Below are 23308 nucleotides of genomic sequence, written 5' to 3'. Positions count from 1 at the left end.
AACAAGCTAAAACACATACTCCTGCAACAAGGTTAGCTGGATAGTTGGATGTAGGATTTATTTAATTTTAAATTAAATAATTAATTTCGAAATAATTAATTAATTTAAAAAAATATTTATTTTTCGAAAAATTAAAAAAAAATAAAAAAAATTTCAAAAATTTAAAAAAAAAAATTAAATTTAAAATTAAACCTATAATTTTGAAAAATTAGGTTTCAGCCAACCTAAATATCATTTCAAAATTTGCTAACTACTTTTAAATTTTTAAATGTTATTTTATAAATAAAAATTAAATAAAAAATTAGAAAAGATAAATAAATATCTTTTTCAAATTTTAAATGTAATTTAAATAAATAAAATAACAAAATTTAAAAAATTAGCAAAATATCTTATATCATTTAAAAATTATATGATTATAAATATCTTATTTTTAAATTTAAAATACGATAAGATATAATCAAATTTTAAAATAAGATAGATTTTTTAAGCAAGAAGATAGATACTAATTCTATTCAAATTCAAATTACACTAATATCTTGAATTAAATTTAAAAAATATTAAATTAATTCAAAAAGATAATTAGAATTGAATTAGGAATAGTAATAGTATAAATACAAAACTATACAAAAAATCGGAAGTTAATTCCATGAAAAAGTATGAAAAATCGAAGAAAAACAAAAAAATTGTGAACTGTACGGACAGATTTGCGATCGCAGGAAAAATTTCAGCACAGCCCCGATTTTTTCAAATCTTCAAAAAATCATAACTAATTCAAATAAAATCCAAATTAAGTTCTTTAAAAGGCTAACTTGCTTCATTTTTTCCATACTATCCAATAAAAATAATTCCAGAAACAGAATCGCAATTATTTTTCACGAAAATTTACAAACATCAATCAATCATCAAATAACACTCAATACAACATGATACCATCCAAAAATATACAAACCATCGTTTTAAAGTCCAAATTTCTTGTAAGTAAATCAATTACCATGGCTTTGAGGCCAGTTGTTGGAAATTATTTTACCAGGATCTTAGATTTACTCACAAGTATGTTTATTAACATCCTAAATAAGAACTTTCTAAAACGATAAATTAAACACATATAAAGTTTAAGAAACCTTACATTGGGTGCAGCAGAATAATATGACTCCTTCCGTTCAGATATCTAGCCCTTGATTCCTTTCTGTAGCAGAGCATTATCAATATCTGAACCTGGATCTCTTTCTCTGAATCTTTGATGCTGAAACTCCTTTGTTGATGATCTTTCTTCACGATCTTCCTCACTATGATTGAGGTATTGCTTGATGTGTGTGGGCACTACTCTCACACTAAGATTTTCGAAATTGAAGAGGGAAGGAGAAAGAGAAGGGTCAGCCAAAGATAGGGAGAGAGAAGGCTCAGGATTTCTGAATCAGAAGAAGTGTTTTTCCTGAAGCCTTCACTATCTATTTATAGCATTCCACTAGGGATAGATTTGAATTATATGGCATTAAAATAATGAAAAAATCAATTTAAAATACCTACAAAGGTGGCCGGCCATACACTTAGTGGATTGGACCTTGTTTTTGCAATTTTGCAATTTTAACACCTTTTGTATCTAATTTTCTCAAAAATGCCAATTTCCTAATTTAACCATTTAAATGCCAATTCTAACTATTTAATAACTATAAATAATTATTAAATAATATTGTCATTTATCATATTTATTAATTGAACCATACAAAGTATCATAATTAACAAATATGCCCCTATAAACTCTTTCTTTACAATTTCGCCCTTACTTAGTGAAAATTTCACAAATAGACATAGTCTAATTTGTGAATTATAATTGATTAATCAAAATCAATTACATGACTCTTACAAGCAATATTATCTCAATAGTGGGGGGACCATGGGTCTATATAACCGAGCTTCCAATAAGTAGATCAAGAATTTAGCACTAAAATTCACTAACTTATTAATTCTTCGTTGAATCCACGCATAGAACTTAGAATTGCACTCTTAGTATATAGAATGCTCTATATGTTCCACCATATAGACACATCATTAGTTATCCATTGTTATAATCCTAATGTGATCAATTATTCTCTATATGAATGATCTACACAGTAAAGGGATTAAATTACCGTAACACCCTACTATGTATTTTATCCTTAAAACACTTGACCCCGTATAAATGATATTTCAGCTTATGTGAAATGAGATCTCCACCATTTATTTTTGTTTGGTCAAGCTCGAAGGTGATCATCCTTTGCTTACTATTCGCCAGATAGAAGCTATAGATTCCATGTTTATGCTAGCGCTCCCACTCAATTGCACTACCGTGTTCCCAAAAAGTACGTATCACCCTGACCTAAAAGTAGGCTTAACTAACAATTCAAGGAACACGAATAGCCTTTCAAGATTGAGCCTAATCATAACAGGATTAAGATCATTTGATCTAGGATCAACTAGGCGATATTGACTTGAATAGATTTTACGGTAAGTTTAATTAAATCTAAGTCAAAGTTCAATATCGGTCCCTTCCGATGCATACTCCATGCATCCAACCTGAGCTTTACTTTAACTAATGTTCTGGAAAGAACATAGTATTTCTCCAAATACAAGTAAACTCTTGTTGTAGATTATCATATCAGTAAAACCCTGTGTCTGATAAATCTAGGAAACTTTATTCACATAGTCATGTTTACTTTCCAATGTGTTGACGGCACAATAAACAGGATCAAGTATGTGAAAAGGGTTTCAGATGAATCTATACATTATGTACATATAATCATGAAATAAATCATGTGAACCATGCAACATTAAATGTTATTTCTAATCTATATTAATAAGTAAATCTGATTATATTGAAATGAGTTTTATTTAGGGCATAAAACCCAACAGTTTTATGTTAGTGCAAGTGGGAGTTTGTTGGGTTTTGTGCCCTAAATAAAACCCTTTACAATCTGATTAGTTATCAATATAAGAAATTTGAAGTGATTTATGTTTGCATGAATTTTACATGCTAATGGTTTTATATGTTTCTTACATTTACACACAAAATCAGTTAAGTCCAGATCATATGTTTATTCACAATTACAGTATCGTCAACACAGTAGAATGTGATTGTGATCATATGAATCAAAAGACTAAGTCCCTGTTTCATCAGTGTTTTGGATTTACACTAATGTGATAATCAGCGATGATGTGTACTTACACTTGGAGTAAGTGTTATGTTCTTTCCAGGACATTGGTAAAGTATACTAGTTTCGAATGTATGGAGTATAGATTGGACTGGACCGATATTGCAACTTAGTTAAGATATTATAAACTTACCGTCATACCTTTCCAAGTCAATATCAGTAGTTGATCTTAAGACTAAAAGAATCTAAATCCTGATATGCTTAGGCTCAACTCAGGAGTACTATTCATGTTCTTTGATTTATTAGTTAAGCCTACTTTTGGGTGAGGGTGATACGTATATTTTGGGAACATGATAGTATGATTGAGTGGGAGTGCTGAACATAAATATGGAATCTATAGCTTCTACTGGTGTATAGAAGTCAAGTGATGATTCCCTTCGAGCTTAGCTAAATAGAAGTAAATGGATGAGCTCTTGTTTAAGTGACTAATTCTTAGATCACTAAACATCATTTACAGATAGCTAAGTGTTTTAAGGGGCAAAATACGTTGAGGGGTGAGAACGGTAAAATTATCCCATCTTGATGTAAATCATCTATATAGAGGATCTTTGATCACAGTAAGATTATAACAATGGTTAAATGAGATAGCATATCTATATCGTGGAACATATAATATGCTCTATATAAGTCTGAGAGTGCAATTCTAAGTTCTAAGAGTGGATTCAACGAAGAATTAATAAGTAGGGATTTACCTAGTAAATTCGGTTCACTTATTGGAAGCTCAGCATATAGATCCATGGTCCCCATTCTAGTTGAGACTATACTGCTTGTAAGACTCAATAATTGATTTGTGATTAATCAATTATAATTCTAAAGTTAGACTATGTCTAATTTGTGAATTTTCACTAAGCAGGAGCAAAATTGTAAAGAAAAGAGATTCTAGGTTTATTTATTTATTAATAGACCTTATATGTCTAATTAATAATTAAATTAAATGACATTATTATTTAATAATCTATTTTAGTTATTAAATAATTATTTTTGGCATTTAAATGGTTAGAATTGGAAAATTGGCATTTTTGAGTAAATAGAAATAAAATTTGTGAAAACTGCAAAAACCAAGTGAGGCCCATTACACACCATGGTCGGCCACTTGGGGTGGTTTTTCAAATTGATATTTTTATTATTATAATGCCAAATAATTACTAACCTAAACCTAGTAGTTGCCTATAAATTAAAAATGATGACTCAGTCAAATAACAAGTTTTCATAAGTTTTTTTAACAAGGTTTCTGTCAGAAAATTATTTCTTCAGAAAAACTGAGCCTTCCCTTTCTCTTCTATAGCCGAACCTACCCTCTCTCTTTTCCTCTTCTAAATTTCGAACCTTAGTGATAGAGTAGTGCCCACACACAGCAAGTGGTACCTCAATCATAGATTGGAAGATTGTGAAGGATCACACACAAAGAGAAGGACATTCGGGCTCAGATCTTGATAATACTCTGCGACAGAAAGGATACAAGGGTTAGAGATCTGAGTGGAAGGAGACATTATTCCGCTGCCATCAATGTAAGGTTTTCTTAACTTTATATGTGTTTATTTATCGTTTTAGAAAGTTCATATTTAGGGTGTTAAACAACATACTTGTGAGTAGATCTAAGATCCTGGTAAAATAAATTCCAACAAAATCAACCTCTCTCTCTTTTCCTCTTCTAAATTTCGACCCTCAGTGATAGAGTAAGTGCCCACACACAGCAAGTGGTACCTCAATCATTGATTGGAAGACTGTGAAGGATCACACACAAAGAGAAGGACATTCGGGCTCAGATCTTGATAATACTCTGCGACAGAAAGGATACAAGGGTTAGAGATCTGAGTGGAAGGAGACATTATTCCGCTGCTACCAATGTAAGGTTTTCTTTACTTTATATGTGTTTATTTATCGTTTTAAAAAGTTCATATTTAGGGTGTTAAACAACATACTTGTGAGTAGATCTAAGATCCTAGTAAAATAAATTCCAACATACACTCCCCCAGATGGTGCCTTTTACAACTGGGGCACTCTGGGTAAGTATATCGGGTCTCAGAACTACCCTGACGACTGCCTCGACCCTGGTTCCCCCGGAACCTCTTGTTCTGACCCGAGCCACCGGTTGCAGTGGATGCCTTCCTTTTCTGATCTATGGCTGAACCACTACCTCCCCTGCTAAAGCCTGATGCAGGAGGGGTAGGAGCCCCGCCAACCACTAGAGTCCTAGCAGACTCAGTCATGCACCCAATTGCGCCCTCAGCTCGCAGTGCCTTTTCCACCATCTCAGCATAGGTGGTTTTGTCATCGGTAGTAATCATTAGGTCATGTCTAATCTTCACATTCAATCCATCCAGATACTTTTCCTTTTTACTGAAATCGGTTGGCACAATTCCCGAGGCCAACCTTGCCAACCGGTCAAACTGCGTTGTGTACTCAGTAACGCTCATATTTTCTTTCTGGGTCAAGTGAGTAAACTCTTTCCTTTTGACACTTCTGACGGCCTCATTGTAGTACTTGGCATTGAAATGTTCCTGGAACTTTTCCCAGGTCATCGCTGTGACATCGTGTATCATATACACCATGTCCCACCAGACCAATGCATCTTCTTGAAACTGAAAAGTGGCACAGACCACTCTATCATTCCCAGTGACGCCCATGAAATTCAATATCTTGGTGATCACAGTTAGCCAGTGCTCGACTTTCATAACATCCGGACCTCCCAGAAAAACCGGAGGTTTACAGAACCTTTCATACAGAGGTTCCATCCGATTCACCGCTATCACTGGTTCGACCTGGACAACAGGGGCAGTGCCACTGGAATTTCTAGAACAGGCACTGTAGGAGCACCCTGCTGTCTCAATCGCTGGATTTCATTAGCTTGTTCCTCAATTCTGGCTTCCATTTCTGCAAACCTGTTTTCCTAATTCTGGGCTTCCTGAGTAGCTTGGGCAGCCTGGACAGCCTGTGGCGGGTTAGCATCACGCCGGCCACGTGCCCTGCCCCTGGGACCTTTACCTCGACCTCGAGCATTTGGGGGAAACTAAGCTCCCTGACCTTCATTTGACCCGAGCAAGTTGCCCTGGCTCCTGGTATTTCGCCTGGCGTCCATCTATTCTGAACAGCCTGCGTAACCAAGAGCTAGCATGGTCAGATCATGATTAACGAGAACTTACTAATGCCGCTTATTTGGAAATTAAAAACATGCGCCTATTCTACTATCAGGCCACTAACATGCTTCCTAATAGGCTTTTCTTAAATCATACTATTTAAAATAAACTACTAAAGCAATAAAAGCTTACTGAACCGTGGAACGAGCTAATTGCTGATGATGATTGTACATGTCGTGATGATCTTCGGAAGACAACCTGGCGGCTTTGATACCAAATTGTAACACCCTAACTAGCATAGGCGTGTTGATGTAATTTAAACGTACTGTGCAGCTCGTTGCTAATCAACGAGGTTAATGAAAATCGTGATTAATTAAAATTTTGTTATTTAATTAAAACTTATAATATTACATACAAAATATTTCGGGATCCCGTTTACAAAATACTTTACAAAAGTTCTTATTCAATACAAAATATTTGTCGTCTAGCGACTAACTACAAAAGCCCTGATGTCCCGAGGATCGCACGCTCCAGGCCTAACCGCCCCGACATGTACAATCTTCATTTGCTCATCCTCACGGTTCCTCAGCTTTGGCCTTGCCCTTACCTACACATAAACATAGCACTGTGAGTCGACAGACTCAGTAGGAAAAGCATAATATAATAAACATACTAAATCCCAGGTTATAATCAAGCGCCCATACACTTGATCATAACCCTAACTGAATCAAGAACGTCCATGACAAAGTATGATTAACCGTGAATCAAGCCTATACTCGGTACTCTAGTCGTACCGATGTGGTTGCAACTAATCCATACTATCTGATAACCTAGCATATATCTGTTGGCATCTCGGTGCAACTCTATGTACACCTCACTGTTGCCCTGATATGCGAATTTGACGGCTATATAAAATTTGCCTAACATATATCTAATATGTTAATCTGATGGGAACTAACATGTACGCTAAACATGTATAAGCATATGCATGACATTATACTAATCTTACCTCGATTCCGAATTCAGGTGTGCCGGTCAACCTGAGTGGAACAATCTGCTCGGCGAATTACAAGCTCCTAAATCATAATAATCACAACACTATTAAGTGACACGCTAAATCACTTCTCGGGGACTTAAACTCGAAACTAGAAGTTTCCCTATCGATAAATAACATGGCAATACCCTAAATAACACAAAAATGGGACGAACTAGGGTTCCCAAATTTGCCCCAACCAGTAGACCGGTTCCTCAACCGGAATTCCGGTTCTGGGAAGACAGGTTCCTACAGGCCTCCCTGAACCGGAATTCCGGTTCAGTGCAGGAATGGGTCAAAATTTCATATCTCGACCAAAATAACCCCAAACCACATGAGACTCTCAAGACCTGTTCTAAATATCCCAAAGAACAATTTCAAAGCAACAAAACAACCTTACGCACACAGAATCAAAATCCACCATGTGAGCTCCAAGTTTGAGCTTCAAAGCTCAAAGCTTGGCTAACACCACAACCAGCCACTACAACCAGCTTAATTCAACCTAAAACAACATGAATAACATCCAGAAACCACAAACAAAAGTCACAGCAGCAAAAACACCATTTTACCATTAAAATTCAAAGTTTTGAGTTTAAAGCTTTACACATGGTTAAAACCAACTAACTAACAATAAAACCAACTTGAATCCACTCAATTAAACATATCTAAACTTCAGAAAACAACAACAAACATACACAACAGCTACAATCATCAAAATTACCAAGCACGCAACCATTTTCTTCCTTAAATTACAACAAACTAAAGAGAGGGTGCAAGAGCTATACCTAGGGCTTAGATTTCCCTCAAAATCTGCTTGAATCCACAAAGAAAAATTCAAACTCTTGCTGCTCAAAAGGGGCCGAAAGAGAGAGTGCTAGAGAGAAAATGAAATTTTGCTTTTCTTTTCTTAATTTTTCCAATTTTGTAAAATGAATGATAAAATGATTTTAATTACTTACTTCAACTAAATATAACATAACATAAATTAAATAATCACCAAATACTAAGTCTACTAAAGGACAAAAGCTTATGGGGCAAAATGACCATTTTGCCCCTCCCATACTAAAAGGATTAAAAAGCACTAAAGGGTATTTTGGGAAAACTCTAAACTCTCGACTAATCCCGACATTCCCAATGTCCAACCATACCGCCCCGCTATACTAAAATATTAGATTGTGATTCTACTGAGCCATACACCGCGTTCCATGTTGCCGGGCACCGAAAATGCAAAATTATGAAATTTCACTATATGACACAAAATGCATTCTGAATTTAAATAAATCAACATAAATAATTATTTAAATATCAATAAATAATTTTCATAATTAAACCCTAATTATCTGCTAATTTCTAAATTTAAACTAAACGGTCTTTACAGGGAGCTTGGTCACTGGACAGTCTAAACTGTTGACTGATTGGGGTGTTTACTAGCTTTGAGTCAGTAACATTGAACTTGGACAGAATCTTTGAGGTGTATTCTTGTTGAGTCAATTTGATTGTTCTCTTAGTTCTGCTTCTAGTTATTTCAATTCCAAGGATTTTCCTTATTGCACCCAAATCTTTCATAGCAAATTCTTTGCTTAACAGTTTCTTGATTTTGTCAATTTTTGTTTTGCTCTTACTTGCTATTAGCATATCATCAACATATAACAATAGGAACACTATTCCTTTTGTGTTTCTCGCATGAACAAAACAGTCATAGGCACTTCTTTTGAAACCAATTTTCGTGATAAATTCATCAAATTGTTTATACCATTGTCTAGGTGACTGTTTTAAACCATATAAGGACTTCTTTAGCAGACAAACATGGTTCTCCTTTCCGAATTCCTCAAAGCCTTCTGGTTGCTTCATCAATATCTCTTCCTCTAGATCTCCATGTAAGAATGTTGTCTTTACATCGAGTTGTTCAAGTTCCAAGTCATCACATGCCACCAAGCTTAGCAGTAGCCTAATGGATGTATGTCTCACTATAGGGGAGAATATTTCACTATAATCTATACCTTCCCTTTGAGTGTATCCGTTTGCAACAAGCCTGGCTTTGAACCTTGCTTGTGCAACCCCTTGAATTCCTTCCTTGTATCTAAGTACCCATCTGCATCCTACAACCTTCATTCTAGCAAGCTTTTTGACTAAAATCCAGGTTTGATTCTTTTTGAGTGAGGTCATCTCATTTACCATGGCTTGATTACACTCATGCTTGTATGCTGATTACACTCATCCTTGTATGTTGATTTCATATCCTGAGTAATCATGAACTCATTAGTTTCTTTGACTTACTCATTACACTTTCTCAGAGAAGATGATTCTTACAACTTCAGTTTTGGAAGAAGATGATTCGAACCAACATGTGCGGTACTACCCAAGTTTGAGAATAATGAAAGGGGCAATGAATAATGGGACAGAGAAGCCAATTCCAAGGAGAGCATGGATCTAAAGCTTATTTTTTAACACGAGGTTTAGAAACGACTAGATCGGAGTCGAATATCTTGGAACTCCATGGATTCTGACAAATATCAACAACCATTTCCGAAGATCTTCATATCCAACATTTTGAGGGTTTTTTTCTCTTAGAGCTTTTGAGCTTCATTGTAATGCTCCTGTCCAAAATGGTGCTGAAATCAAGCCCAAAAATTTATTGAAAGGTCACCGGTGTGAGAATACATCGATGAGAGAGAGGTCAGCGGCATCAAGCATGGAGCAGAGGCCATTGCCGACATTGGGCATATGAAGCAGGGAATCGGTGGTTCAAAATATAAGAGAGAGAGAGATTAGATGTCAACTAAATATTAAACAGAGATAGAGATTACAATAGATATGATTTTAGAATTGGGCTGTTTTAAACCTAACGAGAGAGTTGTGGAGTGAGATGGCGTTGAGCATCGAGAGAGGAAGTTATGTTAAACCCAAAACAATAGTGTTTATTCATACTAAATATTCTAGACTTGAACATATATAAAAAGCTTCTTGATCAATGATTTCAACAAAAGCAAAACGAAAGAAAAAATATATTTTTATTTCATTTATTTTGTTAATTTAATTTAAATTTATTTTTATTTTTAAATATTCTTTTACATTGGCCAATTAAATTAAGCCATGTATAAACTGTGTTCATGTGGACAGTACAGAATTGTAGTTAACACTCAAATAGATGAAAATGATAAACTGCTAATAGAACACGGGTTTTGGCAGTTTGTCGCAAAAAAATAGGTTCAGGGAATTAATTGCTAGCAAAGTAAAAATTTTGGGAGTTTTTTCCATAGTTTACTCGTAAAATTATTATAAGATGGCACCATCCACTATATAATAACAGTGATAGGCGCCTATCATAATGATAGGTCTCGCTATATTTGTTTTTGAATTAAATAATTAATTCAAAAGATAAACATTTATTTAAATTTAAATTTGAAATGTGGTTATAGATATTTATTTAAAAAATTTACATAATAGACCAAAAATTTTAAAAAAATTACAAAAATACGTGTATACCTTTATTTTTACTCTTTAAATTTTTTTATTTACAAAAATATCTTTTCAGTAAAAATAATAAACTATTTTTTGGTTATTTTATAGTTTATTTATAGTTGTATATAGTTGTCATATGATTGTTTTTCTAGTTATTTTTAATTGTTTTATAGTTGATTTATAGTTGTTGATTTATCATTATTTTTTAGTTGTATTTTCATTTTTATTGAACAAAGTATATTTTTATAATTAAAAATTTTAGGCCATAAAATTGTAAATAAAACATACACTCTTCTTTGATTGGAATTATTAGACTCCATTATCGAAATTAACAAAATAATAGTATGACATGTAGTATTCTTAAGTTGAGAACATTATATTATTAGTGATATACGATAGTAACTATTTTATTAATTTTTAGAATAAATAATAAACAATTAAGTGAAAAAATCTTAAAATATGGGAGAAATTAGAGTTAGTCTCATATTGCTAATGTGTAAAAATAAATTGCCATATATAAGATGAATAGACTACTTCTTCCATTGCCAATTAGTTTTGAGATAGAACTTCATTCATCTTATTCTAAATTCTAACATGGTATCAGAGCCACTTGTGATCCGTTGTGAGCCTAAAGTGCCATCGGTCTAAAAAAAGCTGTTTGTGATCCGTTGTGAGCCAAAGTGTTGCCGGTCCAAAAAGATACTTCCGCTTTCTCCTTTTTAACCTCCATTTGAGACCTTTCGGCCAATGTGTGCCAGTAGTTTCCAGTGTTGGGTCTTTGACCTGTTTCAAAATGCACAAACTTTCCAACGTGTACACCCACAAATTTCTCAATATTTGGCCTTGTGGGATTCTTTTAAATATCACGTTTGACCTTGTGGTCTCTTAAAGTTCGTTGGTTATACCCACATTCTAGGCCCAAACGTTAGGAGGATGTATTAGAGTTAGTCACGTTGCTAATATGTGAAAATAAATTGCGATATATAAGATGAATGGACAACTCCTCCCGTTGCCAATTAGTTTTAAGATGGACTCTCATTCATTTTATCTCAAATTGTAAAATTGTAATTATAAAAAATCATATTTTGGCTGAATTAATATAATTTTTTCCTACATATGTTAAAACTAAGTTCAAGTTTCCACTATTTGTTTTGTAAATTAATCTCCCTTAATTATATTTCAAATAAAAGCCAAATCTAATTATATAAAGTTCAAGCACAAAGTGCATGACATAAAAACATGCTTAAAAGCATGATAGTACAACAAGGGCCGAAGCAATCCCAGGAATACACCAGTAAATTGGGGCTTATTCAAAATATAAAATATTAAATAACATTCCTACTACAAAAGTCGAATAGAACAACGTACGATCTCGAATCCGTATACAACCAAATATAGCAGTACGCTTCATAGAACCCATCAACTTCAACATTCACCCAATCCTGCAGTCGAATGTATATATTGTCAGAATATTATGCAATTGAACTCTAAATTACAAATGGAAAATGTAGATGCAGGAATTGGAGATAATTATTAATATAAAATAGTCATTTCGCTAGAAATTAATTTGCTTATATTTCAGTATTACAAACTTCTCTATGGGAAAAAGAGAGATCAACATTTTCATCATTAAATATATATACATTTATATAACACTACTTATTGTCATCCATATTTCCACATGTTGCAACAAATAACGTGTTGTACACTTATATATTAAGTATTAGTTTGCCGCTAATAGTATAATATCGCTAGTATAGAACATTTTCATAAAATATTTTTATTTTAAAGATATGCATTTGATAAATAAAAAAATATATATGACTAATTTTATCGTATTATATTTTAATAATTACTACACATAATTTTGAGCAAATTAACTACACTATTTGCATGCATGTTTTATAATAGAAATATAAAAAACATTATTACTTGGTACAGTCAGTGTTGGGAGAAACAGCGAAGGGCAAGCTGATGCCGCAGTCCTTGGGAAGAGACTGAGCTAAGTCTGTTTTCAGTTTGATGTTCTTAGCTGCATTTTTAATGCATTCGCAAGCAGCCTTCTTATCAGCCGAGCTCGAAGCCGCCGACGCCAGAGTTGAGACGCCGGAACAGCATGGAGCCGGTGGCTTCCCGGACCCGTTCATTAGATAGCTCACGCAAGGTCTCAGGTCCTTAATTACGTCGCTGCATGAAATCGCAGCCTCTGATGAAGCTGCCGTAGCCAAGAAAAAAAGCACAAAAAATGCAGCCAATTTCGCCATAGTTTTCAAATCTATATTCTATTTAGGTTTGAATGTTTGATTAATTACTATCTTGATATTACTTGTATATATAACAAGTTAGGGGTGGAAGATCGTTTGTGTATGTCGGTAGAGATATGATTTTTAAATTACTCATTTAATTAATTTGTTTGTTTGTTGGAGAATTAGGTATAGAGTGTAAGAAATGGTTCACAATTAATTTGCTGTTCTGATTTCTTGGGGTTTTTATTTTTCATAGTTTGATTCATAAATTATTAATCTACGATTAGGTGGCGAAAATTTGTGATATGGCGTTGAAATAAGTGGTGTAGAATTGTATTACAGGTTCAATTTTATTCAGGGATTAATTCTTTTGTTGAGTCTTGTACTCAAATATAATTCAACTACTATGTACGCTTAGTTCAAGCAAATACTTTTTTTTTGTATTATAATATGTATAGATGATTATCACCATCAATCATGCACGTACCGAATTGGAAAACCATGCCAAGTAAAACCCACCGTCAACCCACTATCAATCTGCATATTTTTTTTAGTTATTAACCCTATTTTCTTTATTTTTAGTGGTAAAATTTTTTAAGTTTAGTTATGTTTGCAAATTTAATGTTTTGTTCATCTCTCCGTTATGGGCATATGTGGCACTCTTCAAGTCTTTTAGTTGCCTATGTGGGTTTTGGTTCAGGTGTAATTTTATTAGAAATAAAAATTAATTTGTCAAATAAATAAATAAATAAATAAAATTTGAGTATAATTAAAATGAATATTTGTAAAGACTCCATTTTTGACGGAGTCAAAGTTATATATATAAAATAATAAATAAATAATAATAATAAAATATATCTATTCTATAAAGTGTGGCTATGTAATAGAATTTTCAGTTTAACGATAATTTTTGGATTTCTAACCGAATATCTTATTAATTATTAAAATATTTTTTTATTAATTTTATAATATTATTATATATATTTAAAATTAAAAATTATATAGATATTTTATGTAAAGAAATTTAATTTAAATTTAAAATACTTAATTAAAATATTATAGATATTTTTAATCACATTTTTAAATTTATTGGCTTAACTTTGAATTAAAATAAAAAAAAATTATGTAAATATTTTATATAAAGAAATTTAAATTAAAAATATTATAAATATTTTTAACTATCATTATTTATTTTATATTTTAAATTGAAATTGTTGTACTAAGGAATTGATTGCTTTCCATTTTAGTTATGGTAAACCGATTCACACACCATATTTTTCCGTAAAGTTTGAGAATAAAAAACTTTTATATCAAATTTACAAATTTAGTCTATATATATACACACACTATCAAATTTGATTATGTGAATTTTGGTTAAGAATATAATAAATTACAATATATGCATTATTAGATACGTTACCTAATTAAGAAAATTTTAAAAATTCATAGATATAATCATATTCAAATGACACTACAATGTAGCAATAACTATTTTTTTTTTTCTTAAAGATCAAAATCTCAAACCCCATTTAAATTTTTTAAAAAATACAATACCTAATCAAAAAAATTAAACATACATGTATTGCACTTAACATCACCTAATTGACCCTAATTAAAAAAATCTAATTATACGTGTATTGTATGTAACATCAACCTAGTATATATATATATGTAAATATATAAAAAAAAATAAAACAAAATAAAAACAATCAAACCCCACTCATATCGTCTCTCTCTCTCTCTCTCTCTCTCTCTCTCTCTCTCTCTCTCTCTCTCTCTCTCTCTCTCTCTCTCTCTCTCTCTCTCTCTCTCTCTCTCTTTTCAAGCCATAACCAAAGGAAACCCACAAAACCCCAAGTGCCAGTGACCTCACCCCCCAAGCTACCCTTTCGCCGCCGTTAGCTCACGATCGCAAGTCAAAGTTTGGCGGTTCAAACTTTGAACGAATTTTCTGGCCACCTCCGGTGTCCGTTTGAAAGGTTGTCTTCACCACTAGACTCAACTCGTCGAGGAGAACAACCTACACTAAGCTATTTTGCCTAACTCACTACTTTTTCCGGTGACATTTTTGTAGCTCCGCCCCTTTCTGACGAATTTCCGGCGATATTGTGTACCGTTTTGACAAACAGTTGGCATCAGTGTGATCTACTTGTCGATGTGGTTGTTTAGATATATACTACCCCTATTTTTGGCGACATTTCTGGTACACTGATTTTTACTGCCATCGATAGTTAATGTGCACCGCTTAGGTGAGGCTTCAGAACCCCAAAATTTAAATATAGTCATATGATATGTCGTTGGACTCGATTTTGAATGTAGAATGTAATGATAATAATTATTTATCCATTTGATGGTATAGGTGAGAGTAATATCTAAGATTGGACTAAACAATTGGAGCTCGGGACTTGAGAGTTTAAGATCGTCTTTGGACAAAGTATAACGACTTGAGAGAGGTAGAGACTCAACTTGATTATTGGACTTGATTTTTATATGTGTTGTATAACATTAGACATATTCTAAATTTTATGATTTGCAAATTGTTTGAAAAATTGAAAACTTAATCTGCATATTATTCTGGACTGTTCTGAGGCACTGAGTGCCAAATAGATTTTTGTGTACAAATATTTATGCAGGTTATGATTTTTGGGTTTATTCAAAATACAATCGTTATGCTCCCGAATTTTCTAGAAAATAAAAAAAATATGTTCTTTTGTTATTCTTACTATTTGCTTGCTTTGGTTATACTGATGAGATCCATATTGATCATTATTTATGCATATTGTTGTTTCACGACCTAGTCTCTGTGTCATCATATGTAGATCAGGTGTGCACTCACCTGTAGGTGAAAGACCTAGAATCTATATAGGGAGTGAATTAAATCTGAGCCTTGGTATTATGGTGGATATCAGGTGCGACTACCTAGTTTTGGATGCCGTTTTCTATGGTTGGTATTGAGAGCTAGGGGTCTAGTGGACGATGTGATATGCATTTGACGTTTGATTTTGTGATTATTTGTGGTCTCTTTACTTTGTTTATATATTTTGATACGGGTGATGAGATATTTTATTTTTACAAAGTTAACCATACAAGAATTTTACTAAACTAAGGGTCGTTTGATATTAGTTGTTTTCCTATTGGGCTTTATAAGCTCAACCCCTATTTTCTCCCATTCCAGGAACTCAGTTTGATTCTAGTGGATGAGGATGGTACCGCTGAGGAAGAAAGTCGTTATTACTTTAGTCTTATTCTACTCTTTAATCTTCCAATGAAACTGATTTTGTATTTAAGTTGAAATGGATGGTCTGAATGACTTATATTAACTAAGTGTCAGTTAGAAATGAAGAATGATGGATGCTGTTAAGCAAAATTTTTACATTTAGAATATAAAAATAAATGCAAAACACAATTTTACCTATGCTAAATTTATAGCATAAGAGTTTATTAATTTAAGTTCGACCCATCCAAGATTATAAAAAATAATCTCTTAATTACAATCCTTTCATATAAAGGAAATACCCTTTGATTCCAATTACGATGATATTAAATAATTAAAATAATTTGGGAAAAATTTGGGGTGAATTTAGAATTACAACTGAGCTCCATTAAATTAATTAATCGACCTGCTTACATACCTTCTTGGTGAAGGATCAAGCCACTTGTAGTTCAGAATATGGTAATTTAGAATTTAGATATAAGGATTCCGGTAGATGACCCTTTTCAGGAATCCATTGCTATTTAAAAATTTAGAAAAAAATTCCTAGGTGGATGACCTTTTATGGAATTTTAAGATTTGTATTTTTATACCATTTTGCGGTATCGGCTACTGCACTTAGTCTTGACAACTAAGTTGCCTACATATCATTTTATAGGAATCAAGTCAAACGTAGTTTCGAATTTTAATTTTTTATGAGGGGAATGAACTCTCATTTTTGGAATGCCATTTAATTTGTTATGGCTTTAAATTTTAGTGTACTATTTAATTTTTTAGGTAAAATTACCATTTTTGAGATTTTTGTGAGATTAATGACCTCTCAAATTTTGTGAGATGAATGACCTCGTTAATATTCTAAGATTAATTTTGATGAGCTCATTTAGAATTTTGTACCATTTTATATGGCTTTAGAATTTTATTACTTTTGGTGACCAATTTGTGCTAAATTTAAGTTTTGAAATCTTTTTATTATTATTTAAAAAATAAAGAGATTATTTGACTGATATTTTAATTAATTATTCGTAAAATTTAGGGAATAATAATTATTTATTATAATAAATCTTTTTTTTATATATAATTTAAATTTATATTTAAACTATAAATCTAATTGTGTGAGTAAGCTAGATACGATTTTGATATATCATATCTCATTACTTTTAAAATTTAAATTTGAAATTAAATTCAAATTAATGAGATGAAAATATCACACATTCGTAGTATAATATACCTCTGAACTTAAGTCTTTATACTTTATGAAATAGGACTAATTTAAGAGGTATATAAATTGGCCTTCATTAGTTTATAATGTGAACCATTATATAAAGTCTTTATGCTAACAGTTAACTAGCACATGTGCTCACGGTAGAGGTTTTGTTTGATGTGATTACACCAATACATATATTATATATGTATATAATGATATTTATCTGTTAACATATATATTTTTTTTTAATTTAATAAGAAGATTGATTTCACTCTTCCCTGCAGTCTAAGAGTGGGGATTTTCGTGGACCTTCGGATTTGATTCACAATTTTAAAGGGGTTTTTTTTTCATTAGTATATAGTAAAAACAATTTTATTACAAAAAATGTAAAAAAAACACAATTTTAAAAATGTACCGATTTAAAAACATATTTTAATAGATTCATACAAATTCTTAATTTAATTATAATAGATATATTAATGAGTCAACTTACTATAATTAGATTTGTGTAACTATTTTTATGACTAATTTATATTGTATTAATGAGTAAGCCTACTAATTAACAAAATTGTATATTAATATTTACAAAACATAATCAGATACTACTAATAAACAATAAAATTTGTATTAACCATACAAATCACGTCCAAAAAAGACATAATAATTGTATGGAATATTTTTAAAATTTAATACATATATAATCATGATTTTTTGATTAACTATGTCCAATATCATTATTAGTAGATTTTTAAAAATCAATATTTCCAATAGTCTATGTATTTGCACTAGGAATAGCGAAAGGGTCCATATTTAGAGCCATTTCAATAAGGGTTATTCCACAAATGCACAAAAGTAACAAAAAAACAACAAACACACAGTTTCACGGAATTTAAAACATGTTTACGATTTTTTTGATTTTATTTACATAAAATACGGTCTTTTTATGTTGAAATTTTGTTCATTTGTTGTTAATTTTTTGTTATATGTATGTTATTTTTTGTTGTTTTTTTGTTGTTATTTTGATGTTACTTTTATGTTGTTTTCTTGGTGATTTTATGTTGTTTTCGTGTTATTTTTTGAAAAACCGTAAAAATGTAAAAAAACATTCTTTGAACGTAAAAATGTAAATATTTTACAAAAAATAGTGCCTTATGTAATTATTTTTTTTTTAATAATATATCATTATAGGGTAGATTTTAAAATCAACATATGATCAAGATATTTATGTTCATATAAAATTAATATATGATATATTTTTAAAATACACACATGACAAAAAAAAAAAAACCAAAAAATAAACAAAACAATAACATCAATGAGAAGGTGGTTTATTAAAAATATACAGATGTAATATTTTAAATATAAAACATAAAACAATAATTAACGATTCAAAATAATAAACAGTTTTAAATTAATAATAAAGAGCGAAAAAAATACATTAAAAAATAAACAAAAATAACCCATTAAGTTTAACAAAAACATATATAATTTTTTTTTAAAAAAAAACACTAAAAATAAATAAATAATATTAAAAAATATTACAATACGATACACAACAAAACATAATAAGAAACACCACAAAAAAAAAACAGTTATAATATAAATAAACACATGAAAATAAACACGATGACTAAATTTAGATGAAAAGTACTTAAAATACACACATGAAAAAAAATAAAACCAAAAAATAAACAAAACAATAACATCGATGAGAAGATGATTTATTAAAAATATACATATGTAATATTTTAAATATAAAACATAAAAAAATAATTAACGATTGAAAATAATAAACAGTTTTAAATTAATAATAAAGAGCAAAAAAAAAATACATCAAAAAAATAAACAAAAACAACCCATTAAGTTTAACAAAAACATGTATATATATTTTTTTTAAAAAAAAAAAACACTAAAAACAAATAAATAATGTTAAAAAATATTACAATACGATACACAACAAAACATAATAAGAAACACCAATAAAAATAAAAGAAAAAAAAAAGTCCTAATATAAATAAACACGATGAATAAATTTGATAATATCATTTCAAATTTGATAATGATCTTTTTAATTAAAATATGATCAAAATTTATGATTTTTAAAAATCGACATACCTATTAATTCGTCCATATTATAGCAAAAGGGTAAAATTAATATAAATTTTCAAAGATTTTTCAAACAAAATCTCATAATATATATATTATGAATTTTAAATTAAACAACATAATAGTATTACTAATCTAATAATATATAGGACATATTTGACATATTTTAATAAAAAAATCATGATTATATATGTATTAATTTTGAAAAATATACCATGTAATTATTAATGTACATATTATATACGTGATATTATATACCATGCCTAATACAAATTTTATTATTTATTAATAATATTCTAATATTGATTATGGTTTAACAGCTTACTCATTAAATGTTGTACAATTTAGCCATAAAATTAATTATAAAAAGGATAAAAATATAATTATGGTAATCATTCTCATTAAATACATCCAATATAATTAAATTAAGAATTTGTATGATTTTATGTAAAAATGTTTTCAAATGTATGCATTGTAACAATTAATTTTTTTTGCACATTTTTTGTAATTATTTAAGAAAGTGTATACATTTATGTAAAATGCCTTTTTTAAAGTGTAAGCCACCTATTTTCTCACACAATTTAATGTCGTCATTAAATATACTATATCTGTATATATTTTTTTGAAAAAATACCGGTAACTTTCATTAAAAAGTAAAATCAGCCATAACAATGGCTTGCACTTCGTAATAGGTGTTCATTCTTCGTAATAGGTGGTCCTCATTAAATATATTATATGTATATATATGTATATTAATATATGTATATATATTTGATACATATGTAATAGGTGTTCATTCTTCAAACAAACGCACATTATATTTTTCTTTTCTTTCGCTTCACGTGGTGGACATATTATATATATGCGTATATACATATATCAAGGCACACATATGAAATCGCAACTTATACAAATATATGTACAAAATTTTTTGCTTTCCCTTTTTATTAGGTACTATAACAGTGCTATTATTAAATATGCGTATGATAAATCCAGTACACATAAGTATTGATTTTTCTATTATGCCCAAAATACTCTCTTTATTTACTTCACCCCCTCTCACTTCTTCTCTCTTTCCCTCTCTCTTCTTTTCTTCTTTTTTCTCTGTACGTATCAATTTCTTGCCAAAGATTTATTTTCCAAAAAACCCCTTTAATTGTTCAGCCCTCTCTCTTTTTATAGCCCCTTTTATAATTATTATTATTAATTTTTTATGAAACTCACTTAACGTAAAAGTGGTGGAGTTGGAGAAAATATCTCCTTAATTTTCTCTCCCTTTTGACTGACCCATTCATATTATTTTTTTTTTTTTGTAATTTATAATAATAATAATAATTATTAAAAAAAATTCGTTCAACAGATGCCCCCTCAAGCAAGTGCGTGTCATTTATGTAAACGTACCTTGCTTGAGAATTTTTTTTTTTTTATATTTTTTTAACATACTGATTTTTTTGGAGAATGTCTATGTTTGGGGCTCTAGGCTCTCAAAGAGCTCCTAATGAATTTGGCAAAGAAGTCAACATTGGGCCACGTTATCATCGCTCTATGTCATTGATAGAGGTTCAGGCATCTAATAACCACCAAGATCCTATTTCTCATTTTAAGATTGAGGATGTCAGAGATTATGGTGCCATTTTTTGGGCAAATGTCTTAGGAGATGTTGATAATAAAGAGGATGGGGATTTGACTTACCAAGTGAACGAAGATTTTTTTCCGTCTCTTTACCGTTACTTAAAAGATAACAAAGTGCATAACAATTTTGTCTTTCGGGGGCGAGCCGGTTTTATGAGGTGTCTCATTGAATGGACTGATCAAGTGTTACTTCAACACCAAGGTGTCTTAAGTAAGACGGGTATTTATGGTGCTGTTTCTGTATCCCGGTACCCTTTCTTATGGGTTTTTCATGTTTGGCGAGCTTTTTCAGAACTTTGGGGTCCTCTGTCCAACACCTTCCATCATAGTAGTGGTGAAATGGGTATTTCTTTGTATGACTTGAAGGTTATCGGTGGTTTTCCCATTTTAGGAGTTCCTTATGAAGAGTTTATCCCTCTTAAAGAGAAACTGGTGAGCAGTGATCCATGTTACTATACTACTGTAGAGCTTTAAAGGATCCATGCTCACATTTGTGATTACTTAAAGAGCAGGGGTGTATATAGCCGTTCTAAGGGTATGGATGTCTTCTGGAAGCAATGGATTGAGTTCTTTTACATGGGTCTAATTGTCTTTGAAGGAGTAAAGATGAACTCGAATGCTAAGACTCAAAAAAAAAGTTAGCCAGCAGAATACTAACGAAGGTTATGATCTACGTTTTATTCCCTTGAATGTAACAAAGGAGGGTAGTCTTGCAGCATTCTTGTCCTTATAGCTAAGCCGTTTCATCTTTCCTGCCCCAGGTCAGAACAATAGGCCTGAATCTTTTTATATGGCTTTGGTAATGGCACATGGGGTCAGAGTTTCACTTGCACCTTCTGTTTTGGGCTATAAATATCGTGTTTTATATAATTCTGCATTACATTTTCAAGAGCGAGGTGAATGTTTCCTACCTATGCATTATGTGTTGGGGTGGTTAACTGAGCATTTTCGTGATCTTTATTGCGATTGGGATCTCATTCTCGATTTACCTCATTTGAGTAAGTATGCGGGGATTCCAGCTAGGCACCAAACTTTGAATAGGGCTCGACATATTTTAAGGGGGGAAGATTATGTTATACATCGACCATATTATTTCCCTTCAGAGGAAAATCATGACTGTTTGGATAATGAAGATCTGACTGACGAAAAATTTGAATTGGCAATGATATATACGTGGAACCTTATTATCCCAACGATGTGCTCTGCTTTGTTACCCGTTAGAGTTGGCAATGATGTATACATGGAACCTTATTATCCCAACAAATTTGCTCGTCAATTTGGTTTTGACCAAGGTCTTCCTTCAGAGAACTTTTGTTTGAGTGTCCCTAGGAGGATGCAATGTGGAATAGAAGATATAGCCAATGCTTGGGATTTGATTTTGAGGAGGAATACCAACATTCGCTTTCATATACCTAAGATGACCCGTATGGGTCAATGTACATGGTGGTATTGTCGTTGGTGGGTGAGGAGTAGCCTCCGTACTTAGGGAGGTCTATCAAGAAGATTCATAAAGAGCTAAAACAACTCTATGAAGAGGAAGATTTGAAATATGTAATCTAGGACATTGGCGAAATTTACGCCACCCTTGATGAGATTTTTGTGAGATGTCCTCCTCAAGATCATGAGTTTACTGGTGCCAACTATGCTGTCTCTAGCGCCAACCATGCTGATACTGAATCAAACATCGACTCAGAGAATGACCATTCTTTTGACCCATATTTCAAACGGACGAAGCGCGCAAAGCATGATGGGTCTAGTCACATTGAAGATATCTCCTGTTGGAAGTTATTTTACCAGGAACTTAGATCTACTCACAAGTATGTTGATTTAACAACCTAAATATGAACTTATAAAACGATAGAAAATTAAACACATAAGAGTATCAGAAATCTTACATTGGGTGCAGCGGAATATATGTCTCCTCCCACTCAGATCTCTAACCCTTGATTCCTTTCTGTAGCAGAGTATAATAAAGATCTGAGCCCGATAGTCCTTCTTTGTTGTTTCTGAATTCTACACAGCCTTCCTCACTATGATTGAGGTATTACTTGATGTGAGTGGGCACTACTCTAGCACTTATAGATTTCGAAACAGTGAAGGAATAGAGAGAGAGAGGGTGGCGGCTCAGAGAGAATTTTCAGAGAGAAAA

General features: G+C 31.6%; 1 protein-coding gene across 1 annotated transcript; it reads right to left on the bottom strand.

The window, feature by feature from the left end:
• Positions 1 to 11937: 11937 nt before the first annotated feature.
• On the bottom strand, positions 11938 to 13359 carry LOC115724726 (non-specific lipid-transfer protein 8). Its single transcript, XM_030654062.2, has 2 exons — positions 12693 to 13359; positions 11938 to 12202 (listed from the first exon to the last, which is right to left on the bottom strand). Exons 1-2 carry the CDS (start codon positions 13022 to 13024, stop codon positions 12193 to 12195), a joined length of 342 nt encoding a protein of 113 aa, XP_030509922.1. The 5' UTR covers positions 13025 to 13359; the 3' UTR covers positions 11938 to 12192.
• Between the last annotated feature and the right edge of the window lie 9949 nt (positions 13360 to 23308).

This window comes from Cannabis sativa, chromosome 6, assembly GCF_029168945.1.
Source record: "Cannabis sativa cultivar Pink pepper isolate KNU-18-1 chromosome 6, ASM2916894v1, whole genome shotgun sequence".
In the NCBI taxonomy this organism is placed as follows: Eukaryota; Viridiplantae; Streptophyta; class Magnoliopsida; order Rosales; family Cannabaceae; genus Cannabis; species Cannabis sativa.
The sequence above is the reverse complement of the archived record's forward strand: the minus strand, read 5'-3'. Positions and strand labels throughout refer to the sequence as shown.

What these genes read in the sequence shown, in the direction of transcription:
- LOC115724726 (XM_030654062.2), bottom strand. Translation starts at nt 13,024, where the DNA reads ATGGCGAAATTGGCTGCATTTTTTGTGCTTTTTTTCTTGGCTACGGCA.